This window comes from Lepeophtheirus salmonis, chromosome 8 (genome assembly GCF_016086655.4).
Source record: "Lepeophtheirus salmonis chromosome 8, UVic_Lsal_1.4, whole genome shotgun sequence".
Classification (NCBI taxonomy): domain Eukaryota; kingdom Metazoa; phylum Arthropoda; class Copepoda; order Siphonostomatoida; family Caligidae; genus Lepeophtheirus; species Lepeophtheirus salmonis.
In genome coordinates this window covers 17074663-17087072 of record NC_052138.2, presented here as the reverse complement: position 1 = coordinate 17087072, position 12410 = coordinate 17074663, and the positions used below count along the sequence as shown (strand labels likewise).

General features: G+C 30.6%; 1 protein-coding gene across 1 annotated transcript in view; it reads right to left on the bottom strand.

The window, feature by feature from the left end:
• The window catches only part of LOC121123296 (monocarboxylate transporter 2), a 371763-nt gene extending 359600 nt beyond the window's left edge, over positions 1–12163 (bottom strand). Inside the window, exon 1 of the mRNA XM_071890450.1 lies at positions 11237–12163. Within this exon, the coding sequence (XP_071746551.1) occupies positions 11237–11792 (556 nt within the window). The 5' untranslated portion in view covers positions 11793–12163. The remainder of the gene's footprint in view (positions 1–11236) is intronic.
• Positions 12164–12410: the final 247 nt, after the last annotated feature.

The window sequence follows — 12410 nt, the reverse complement described above, 5'->3', positions numbered from 1 at the left end:
CTTCAAAAGCAATAACAGCCTCCACACGCCGGCGAATAGATTGGCATCACTACACGATCAAGGCCGTATTCATGGCATACCACAGTGCCATGATGGCAAATCGGAGCGAATTCAAATTTAGATGCAATCTGTAACAAAGATCCTTCTTCAAGACACCCCAAACTGTGCCGGGGTTAATATCAGGGCTGGAGTAGAGCTACATAGAGGCACGCTACAAGTCAGCCATATTGTTCCTGCCGAAGTGTTGTTTCTTCTTAGCTGCATAGGTTTATAATGGACTTCTTGATGTTGTATAACGTCTGGATGGATATGACAACGGTCACTGCAACTTTATCGGTACTATATCGGATACGCGTTACCTTTTTTGTAGTTACTCCGTAATTTGTACTCTTAGAGACACAGGATAAAAACAAAACTTGTTTTTTCTGTTTGTTTCAGCTGTTGCTTGCCTACAAAAAGAAAGCCCGTAATTTAAAAAAAAAATAAGAGGATTTAATTGTAATTAAATGCTATTGGAGGATTTGAGTCCCTACTCTGTGTATATACACGAGAGCCTTTGAAACCCACTCCATTGAATTCATATTTCCCCAAATATATTGTAATACTAATTAGGAGAATTGAACGACGTAGCTTGATGAACAACGCACTTGCGAGAAATTTTTTTTTATGTGATTAGATTTACGTGTTTCGGTCGTTCCTGGAGAAGGAAATACATTTGATGTATATTATGGAGTTCAAAGACGATTCCTATATCAGATTGAGTAATTGTAATACTATAATATTTACAAATATTTTCAGTGCAACTCCATCTGACAAATTAAAGGAACATTAAAAAAATAAGGGTAGAATATTGTAATTAAATGTTACCCCCAGACTTGGGTTTCCACTCTGTATATGTATACCTTTGAATGAACATTTGAAACCCTCTAGTATCTATTTTACACATATTATGTTTATATCAGTACACAACTTTTACCGAAACCCTGTTTCCAAAAAATCTAAAGAAATGATTCAAAACTCCCTTAAAACAACCCACTCTAATACATATATTTACATACCACATACATACTCATACATACGTCAGAAAAGTATATTACATCAATATAGTTCAAGTCCAAAAAAGGCCTTTATGTAATAAATTTTATTTGTACGATACACATATGTGCTATTTAATATATCCATACATACCCATGTACAAAAATTGATAATTTATTATTATGCAAAAAGTAGGTTTTGAGTCCATGTTTATGTATCAGTAATAGGTATGAATATAATGTGGGATTTATTCATTAAATGTACACAAAAAAATAAAATTAATATTCTTTATTTTTATTAATAAATGTGGGATAAACATAATTTTCTTGCATTTATAGACGTATGAGCATAATTAAATATTCTATTGGAATATTTAATTAATTAAAAGCCTTAATTTACAGCATTATTTTCTATCATTATTGATCAAGAATAAAGTTTCTAAATTTTCTACATATATCTTAACTGATGGATAGATTCCACTTATTTTTTAATGGAACCAATGAGACACGGATAATTGAACTTTGGACTTGTGTAGAAGAGTGGTTTTTTAAATATGTTTGTAATTTGTGGCTCTATATCGCCTTAGTAAAAAAGAACCGTTAAAAGTATAGATATTGCAACTAAGTAATCAACTTAGCTACTGATGAGTGAAAGCAAAGAACACAAAAATATATAATTCAATGTAAAGTAATCCTAAGGATTTCTTGCTGAGTTTTCAATAGAGATAATGACATTATGGCAGACTAGGAACTACTTCGTTTGTTTATCTATTACTTCTAGATATGACTCATACAGTAACGTGGGCGGACACTTTGCCGAAAGTCCCTTTCCCAACAGACAAATTGCCGAAAAAAATAACTAATATATTTGATAATGATGCATGCTGTAATATGATTCCCATTCAGCTTACAATATTTCTAAAAGATAAAATGTTTTGTTATTTCGTATGAATATGAATGATTTAGCGTTCATTAATTAATAATTGGTTTATTTCATTATAAAAATGCTTCAACAATTGGCTCAAACTGCTCTTATAACTGTTGTGACAAAAATAATCAGTACCTTCCCCCAATATATAAATTAAATAGATAAAAAATGTTTAAATAAAAGATGGAGTCAATCAATCAATATTATAGATTCAATGGACAATGTAGTGAATCAATCGTTTGGTCCGAAGTTGTTATTACTCCTATATACCTAAAATCTACTCATGATTGACACTTTCCTATCCCGAGGCTGTATATAACTCTATCATTATCAAGATTATTTGCCAATAGAGTAGTCTAGTACGTATAGATAATTGCATAGTATTGCAGCATAAATCATCATAAAATATATTTATTATTTTTTTCAGTAATCTGTTAATTCGTCAAATTGTTATTTCGGGAAAGTGACCGTTTGTCCAAATTACATTGGGTTAAGTGGTCATTCGGCAAAATCTTATTTCGTCAAAATGACATTCGTTTAAGTGTCTTTCGGCAATATGATTTTTGGTAAAGGGTCCTTGAATCATACAAAAAGAAAGAATCGAAATAAACCCATCAATGATGGGAAATATTAATGTTGAATTTGGTCTGGAAATCCAAGACCGTTATAATTTTGTGTCGGTTCTTCAAAGAAGTTCAATTTGAATAGGTTATATAGGTAGCAAAATTCGGTCCGACACGTCTCATTTTAAATTAAATTTAAACCTGTTATAAAAGAATATTTTAAAATGTCATATTTTTTTACCAATGACTACCATATGTATAGTAACATCATATTAAGTTAAAATGGTTACGTAATTGTACAACTCACATAGCTAGAATATGGTAAAAATTAGTACCTAACAAGACACCAATAAAATTGTTTACGGGCTGAGACTTTGGCCTCAATCGAAATAACGATCCAAATTGGTTAAAAAAATCAATTAAGAACAAACCGGAAAAAAATTGATGCAGGTTTCAATGTATTTAATACGGTTTTGGGATAATTAACAAAAATTATTTTTGTCAAATGACAATTTGCCGAGGAACCATTGGAGACATTTGGCCGAAAAATAATATTTAATATATATGGATTGAGTTTAATTCAATTTAAAATAATATAATTAATAAATATTCCATAATGTCGAAAAATAATTAATTGATAACGGATAAGTGATTAACATTTCTTCCATTCGAATTGTTTACGTGTTTGTTTATTATTTAATTTATTTTAAGTACTTCAACGGTAAAGATTCGATCTACATTTGAAACACATAATGTTGTGTTTATATATTGATCATTAATGAGCATAATGAAAAAAATATATATATTTGCATAAGAAAATTCCTTCATTTACCATATATTACGTATAACAACCATATGAACAATACCTATTTATCATAAATTAAAATATACAATTGTATATATCTATATTTGAAATATCTAATGTCCCAAATGGTACTTTGGCAAAATATAAATTCGTCAAATGTCCTTCTGCGAAATATTTATTCGGCAAATTATCCTTCGGCAAAAAAAAAATCGTTGAATAGACTTATCACAGTTTAATTTTAGGGGATGTAAAAAGTTATGAGCGTTTCTCGCTGGATGTTTTTAGTGAGCTATATCTAACGATTAACACATTACTTAAATTTTAAGCGTACACGTAAAAAAAAATTGATTTACAGTTTTGTGTAAATTGAAGCTAATTGGGTGTTACAGCTTTCCAAAATGGAGGGAAAAAAGAGAAAATTTGATACATTCTTCAGTATCACTACAACCAAGTTGAAAAGGGGGATCAGACGGGCAAAAAAAGTTCTTCTGTTTATGGACCCAATATAGTATCAAATGCAACAGCAATGCAGTGGTTCTAATGATTCCGTTCTCGTAATATGGACCTCGAGAATGTCAATAAGAAGTAATGGAAATTGTCAAGTTGGACAGACATGTGAGCATTTATTTCATTGCTCAGGAACTGAAGATTACCCAGAAAACCGTTGGAAACCATTTAAATCGAATAATCCTAACTATGTTAATTTCATTGTCAAAATAAAGCAAAAATCGCTCATAACTTTTTACTTTTAGATATGTAACAAATTCACGAGTAAAGACGGGCATCCCCCAATAAATAAATATATAGCTGATTACTCTTTTCAAGTAACAATTAATTAACAGTTTTTGTACATAAAATGCAGTTATTTTATAGATTGTTTTTCTGGGAACAAGCATTTACTTGGACCCCCCCCCCTATATAGCTAAACGTATAAAAAATCGTTAGCTGGCTTTATTAAGAGTAAACCTGTGTATAATTATTTCAATTTTTTCTCTATTTCGTTAGAAATTTGCATTTATATACAAAAATAGCATTGGTTCTCATTCAATGAGAATGAGCGTTTCATGTTTTATAAAAATTGTACCTATCTATGATGTAAGTATTTCGTACCTATATTCAATTAAATTATTTAGCAAATATATATTTATTAAAAATAATTTTTGAATGACGAATTTGTTGAGTCACAAGAAATGAATCTTTTTTTTTCTTTTTTGAAAACTTGTAGAAGGGCTTCATATATTGCAGACATTATCTTCTTTTTTTTCGTTTTTTTGCAAGAAAAACAAGAAATTCATAACAACAAAAATGCATTATAGACTATAAATTTGTGGTATAGTCATAATTACGTAACTGATATATACATAAGAATATACGGTTTTTGGGTCGATATTCTTTTCCATTTTGAAAGACATTTTATCCCAGGGACGATCAAAATACTGACTGTTGCAAAGTTTGAGGTGTATGAGATCATTTTTGTAGTAGGATGAAAATGACATTTTTGGGATCCAAAATGGCCATTTTGAAGGATCTTCAGGGATGTACATTTTTTATTCTTGCTTGTACTGTAGGACAGTTTACCTGTACTACAGTTTAAAAACTTTTATGATATATAATGCTTCAGACGGGATTTATAATTCATAAAAATGTTATTATGACAATTACCCGAGTGTAAATTAACTGATTTTATTATTTGTAGAAATTTATTCTAATAACTGTTTTTACAGTCTTAACGTACTCCATTTACTCGTAATTTCATAGTATGAGTCTAAAATATAGCAATTGATTCTGTAAATTGGTTATAATATCAATAAACATATGAAAAATTTTGTTTGAAATTCATATTCCTCAAATTCATTATAAATAATAGTTGTCGATATAAATTTGTTAAAATAAAGAAGAATTAAATTATTATACGATAATAAAACTATCACATATCAAAACAAACTTAATTTGCATGAACTGGGACCACCTGTCCTTTCTTGCACCATATAAATGTTAATGTAAAGCCCTGCTTTTATACCGTCCAAAATATGATGCTACGACTAAAAAGTTGTACTTTATATATTTTTTAGTATTCGGTTTATCATTAATAAAAAAATTAGACTGTGTTTTTAATCATTTCAAGCTCTAAGACGTACTCAATGATTTATACAGTGAAACTATTTTATCAAACAGGGGGGAAAAAAGGAGCATTCTTTTGAATTAAACATCTATCCCCTCCGCAGGGGTTAAATTGTGATATGTTAAGCTTTTAAAAATAGGAAAACTGCTGATCATTGAGCAGCACTTCTTAGTCCCCTTAAATTATAAAAAAAATGTCCAAATTATTTTAACTGATCAATAAAATAATATATAAAAAGTACAGTTTTTGACTGAAAGCATCAAATTTGTGACGGTACAAAAGGCTTAAAAATGATCCATTTTGATCCCAAAAATACATTTTTTTCAAAACTGTAATTGCTGCAAAGATATCAAGCTTTCCCAAAGTCAAAGTCTGTTTTTGATGGCCCCCAGCAGAAAAGGTCATTTTGCAGGGGGGCAAAAATATTACCTCGAAAACAGGACAGTCTAATGTTGTAAATTTATTATCAATTCCATGTTATTTGTAATATTTGACAGTACTAATTTATAAGAGATACGCAGGTACCTATGTACTTGAAAGTAATACACATGTATTTGTAAGGAAGTCCATTTCACACATAGAGACATATATAAAATACATATGTAAATAATAAAATCAAAAAATATATTTAAAAAGAAACATGACGGAATAACAATGAGTTTTAAGCGTAGAATCAATTAAAAAGTAAACTTATCTATAATACTCATACAAAATGAATTCTTCGTGAACGGAAAATGTGCTGAATTTGAAAGTGTAAAAATATATTATTTTTTTAGTGCAATTTGAGTATTAACTAATAATTTACTTACATACATTTTATACATTATAATTGAATTATGAAGAATATATTTTTCTTACTCTTAACAAAGTTGCATAATATGAGGATTATACGGGGTGTGAAAATATATATTCCCTTTACTTGATATATTATTAATTTAGAATAATGGTAATTTAGTTCTGGAGTTGGTATTGGGGCAATTTATGAAAACCAGTTAATTGCTGCAATTTCTAACATACAAAAAACGTTTCCATTTTCCTAATTATAAAATTATCAAAATTATTTGACCGCAAATCACTCAATAAATAATGACGCAAAAGAGCTATTATTAGTCGGATCCAATGTCAAACAAAAAATAAAAATTAGTGATTTTTTTGAAATCGGGTAATTGAAGTAAGATTTATTTCCGAAAACCAACATCTTCAAGACCTTTGCAAAACCGCCAATAAATAATTACTCAATCAACAAACCATTCACAGTTTTGCAAATACAAAATATTGTTAATCATAAAATGCATCTTTTTGATAAGATAATCAATCATCCCTTTAATGAACTGGTTCTTAATCTTGTCAGGGGGACCTGAGCCCCACCAGTTTCATTTAAATATTCACCAAACCCTTCTTAATTGTTCAAGTGGAGCGTGTCATCACAAATCTGATGTGTTTTGACCTCCGCCGATCCCCTAAGACTGATTGACCTAACTCCTGGTGTCTAATCAAACCCAGGTTAAGAACCACTGCTCTAAAGCCTCCCAATTAAAAGTAATTCAAATAAAAAGAAAAATGAAAAATCACTGGTTATTAAAATATCAAAGTTCAATTTATTCAGTCTATAAACAATGGGGGACATCCCCTATCTGATATGATTTCCAAAACTATCTCAAACAAAACTTTACATGAGTACTATCATTATGAAACAAAAATTTCATTTTTCAAATTTGTAAAACATGTTTTATTACTTTTTGGAAAAAGGAAGTTATCTTGTCGCTCCCTGTATAAGATAATGAATACTATAAATTTAATTCTACCTATCAATATATCAGATACAAAAAAAACTTAATTAAGATAAGCAAAATGGGTATTTTTGAAAACAAAAGTGTGAAATAGTGTAGTTAAGAAAATAAGGCGTTCTATTCAATTTGCAGTCAATTGTAGAGTACTTCAAACTCAGCACAAAAGTAATTGCAATGTTAGATCCTTTTCAAAACTAATAAATGTAGTTTATATTTTGAATATCCTCCAGAGCAATATTTCGTTAATATAACCCTATGTTACTTCTCTGAGATGTTTATCCACTCCTAAAGACTAGTCAATTTATTTCTGTAATATCTTGTGCATAAAATATTTTTACTCATCTTTCCATTTAAGTCTTTAATTTACCATTTTTGGAATGATACTTTTTTAGTTTCTGTGTTAGTAATAAATAATCAAAGTTTCATAAAATGTTTTTATAAGTTTCAAACCCAGAAAAAAATGTATATATATATAAGATAAAAAAAGTCGATGAATGGGCAGAAATTCAAATAATATGAAACACTGGGATGTAAAAATAATCCCAAAAATTAACGGGATTCTCCGACAATATGAATTTTTTTTTTGGGAGTGAGCAACTTAGCTATAATGACGTTTCATTAAATTAGCTGTGAGCAGCTATGAAAACGAAGAAAATAAACACAAACCCCATTTGGTATCTAGCAAGGATAAAGGGAAGAATACCTCCGATGTTGGTTCTCTATTCTACTCCGAGTCCAACAATGACTTACGCTTATAACTCTGTAGTAAATCTTCCCTTGTGATTGAATGATTGCTTCATATACTCCATCTTTAAATTGCATATCTGTTTAACCAATTGGGAATGAAAGATGTCTTATTCTGGTTAGAACATCTTTTGTTTGATAATAATTTATTAATTTAGAAGATCTTCTTCGATTCACAAAAAATGTTATATTTTTTTCTCCAACTACAAATTGACAAGACGTACATATATAATATAATACTAAAAAAGTATTCAATTTGCTCACTGATGCTGATAATAAGTATTCTACGTAACAACTTCAAAGGACAATACATTTTTATATTACTAAAATATCAGTTCTAATGTTAGAGTGGCACCCTCTTGTAAGTACTCTCGCATTAGGATTTAAAGATAAGTAACGAAGAGTTAATAAGTAAACTTATCCTTAACACTTGAATACAAGTTTAATTACTAGAAAACTCAATTAGTTATATGTAAAAATTAATTACTTTTTTTAAGATATGTTTAACTCCATCTAAGATTTTTTTCAAATACTTGATTTTATACTTTGTATCCCCCCCCCGTACATTCATCACCTTTCATAAAATATTTCCATGTATTAATCAAACTTTCAAATGTTTATCATTGTTTTTCACGTGATGACAGGGTTTCTTTTACTGACGTGTTTTAAAGTAAATATTTATGTTTAATGTATGTCACATTATGTAGAAAGAACGTCAAATCACGTACATGACAAAAATAGTGCTGTTCAATATTCAGAACACCTTATTTTTTTTTTTTTTTGATAAATAGTCTCTCTGAATTGTTCTTTAAATAGGTTAATTATGTATATATTTTCAAAAAAATTTGGATGTGTAAATTAATAAACATCATAGCCATTTTAATTTATAACTAATGGAAATGCTTTGGGTAGCTAATAGGGTTTATCTCCCAGAAAATGTTGCATTTACATACTTATTTCATGATATAAGCTTCCACTATCCAGTTGAGTTGAGTATATAAGGTGTTATATACCGGTAGTTGCATAAATACGCGGACTAATTTTTATATCTCGAGGTTCCGTGACCGGAAATAAAAACTCCAGCACAAGTAACTCGGTAAATCTTTAAACTTTGTTTTATTTTTCTTACTCGCACCAAATAAAGTCGTTTACGATGAATGACGAGGTCAAACGTCATGTGGTTGCCACTCTTAATCAGACTTACATTTGAGGCCTACTTGGAGATTTTAAAGGACAAGGTCCTTCCATAGGCCCTCAAGATCTCTAATGGTGCCCCTTTATCTTCCAGCAGGATGGGGCACCTGCCTATACCTCTGGAATGACTCAGGATTGGCTCGCTGCCAACATGCCATTTTGGAACAAAAACATTTGCCCACCTCAATCACCTGATTTGAATCCCCTTGACTACAATGTGTGGTGGCAAATTGAGAAGAACGCCTGTGCTACTTGCCATCCGAATTTGGACTCATTGAAGATCAGTGTCAATGAGCAATGGGCAGCCATGGAAGACCATTACATCATCAATGTGTGCAAGACCTTCTGCGGGCGCTTGGAGGGTGTCATAGCAGCTGATGGCGGTTATATTCAGTAATTATATTAAATTTTATACCAGAATAAATTCTCTATTATATAATTCTCAAAAAAAAGATACTTCATACGAATTTTATTACACATTTAATTATTTGCCACAAATAGTCCGCGTATTTATGCAACTACCGGTATATGGTTGGACTCGACGATTACTATTATTTTACTCTCATTTTTGGCGCCAAAATAACCCTCAACATAATCAACGAAATTGAAATACCGCATGATTGGCTTTTACACTGTCAGGGCCCTAGACACTATTCATATTTTCAGTCGCCTCACTTACGTATTTGTCTTGTTCGAAGAAAGTATCTAAAATATGGCGTATTTTCTATTTGCTGGTAGAATAGGACATGAGGCATATGTAGATTCATTTGGGATCCTTCTTGACTAGTTTAAAAAGCATGCATTTTTTTATAGTATTTATTCTTTGTTATCTTATCCCAGAATTTTCTGGAATCCCAAAATTCAAAATTGATGTTCCAGGATTTTGCAGATAATTTCCCAGGAAATGAAAAACTATATTTTTAATTAATTTGTTAAAAGCTTACAAGTGTAAGAATGTAACACATAATTTTTTGCATCGAATAGGGAATTCTTAATTTTTGACTGAAAAAAGTCATGTGTCAAAACCAATAGCTGCATGTAACACAATAATTACTCCCTCAGGTATTATTTAATTAAATGTTTATTTAAAAATGCAGTTAATATGTTGGATAGTTTTCAAATTTAATTTTTTCTTTCAATCTACATACAAACTATATAATATATAATAATATTGTTCGTATCTTTAATGAATTGATGTGTGTTAATTAGAGTTTCTTTGATCATTCATTATGAAATCAACTTGTATTTACCGTTACACATAGAAGAAAAAAAAGTGTACCTCTTTGAAGAATGGATTTAAAATGTTGCATAATAAATAGTTTTGAGTACTCCCACGCCTTTGGTTAGCGATTTATTTAATTTCATATTGTGCAAATTGGGAATGTATCTACTAGTTTTGAGTTTCGCTCTGGAAATCTTAGACCGGACTAAGATCCTTAATCTTTTATAATACCGAACATATTTTGTCTCAGTTTGGTCTGGAGCGGTCTTGTAAATAGTAAAATTAAATTTTGATCAGTCTCACAAGTGACGCTTTAAAAAAAAAAAAATTGTTAAAAAAAATTACATTTTCTTTGCAAAAGCAAGAAAAAGCTGCTTCAGTATAACTAGTGTTGTGGCAATTCTTATTTGGGGTTAAAGGCTCGGAGTTCCGACTACTTCAGTCTCTGTCTGGTCTAGTTCAGTCCTGCATATGAGTCTTGTAAAGATATATCCTTGATAACACCACTCGACTTTATTTCTTTTTTTTTTAAATTATTTCTAGTACTGAGAGTCAGAAGGACCCTCAGTCATAAGGACCAGTCCCTAGGACTGATAGGGCAGAAATAAGGATTGCCACTAAACTAAGTATGGCCTTCTTTAGAAATGATATTTCTATTAAGGTCCACGATTTCTACGGAAACATCATTCTTGAATCAATCACAAAAGACCGAACCGAAGAAAACTATCACTAATCCCTTTATAGCTACATAATATGTAAATTATTGCTTCATGAATAGAACCCAAGGAACAATAATGTTGTTATAAATAAAATAAGGAATAATTAATTTCCTACCGAGATTAATGACGTTGGTTCGAACTCCCTTCTTCTCCTCGGAGTCTTCCACTGAGGATGATGATTCGGAAAAAATAGGTAAAACCGTGCCACACAAACTCAGCTGTAATCCACAATTAAGTACACTCACGACCAAACACACAAAAATAATGATATAGCCCCAGCCGCCCTCTGGATAATAGTGCCGATACCAAACATCCCCAGATGATAGTCGAGAGTTCAAATGCAACTGTTTCTCTCGTATCTCCCGACACTCCTCACTTGTTCGAATCTTATTCTTGTCTGGAATAAAGAATAATTTACTGTCATCATTCGTATTCGAGCATTCCACATCCTTTTCGGAGAGATCTGGAAGGACTTTGTGCGTATAGTAGATCCCATCCCCCTTTGGAAACTCGTAAAATATTTGATCTTGAATAAGGAAATTATTTTTTGAAGGAGTGGGAGAGGAACAATTTTTTTGAGGAGAGGAATTCCCGGGAGAAGAGAGAATATCGAGATTATCGGGAAGGGATGAACTCTCAGACACTTTATTCTCCATGTGATGATGATTCATAATGATAGGCGCAGAGGAGCATTTCCTCAAGGAGTATGATATAGGTATATAAAATTTAATATATTATGGAAATATAAAAAAGCACGGCACAAAATAAAAACACACACAGCCCGTCAAGAGCAGAGAGTAGAACTAAAATAAAACACAGTAGAATGTCTTCTCAAAACTGTCTTCTCTCACACACGTATCAAAAACTCTTTTCACATTCATTATTTTTTCATCACAATGGAGATACATTCTTATTGTAGTTTTTTTTGTTTTTTCTGATGAATATTTGAAGTTACAAACACATTTAACGGAAAAAAATAATATTGTGGAGTGAAGAAATCTGAATTAATCACCTGTTAACACTTTGATGGATTTGCAAAACTGCTCAAAATATATTATTACTTTTTAGATGTACTATTCATAAGAGTTTTCATGCTTGGTGTAATGAAAGGCGTGCGGGTCTTTACGTATTATCAAATCATATATATGTAAGAACGAGCGGACGAAGAGAAGGTAGTAGTACTCTATGAAGAAATATTCTATAATAGGTAATTTATCAAGTTGCTTTAATAATTATGATACTATAATATCATTTTTCTGTATTTTTAGATTTCCGATCTTACTAATAAA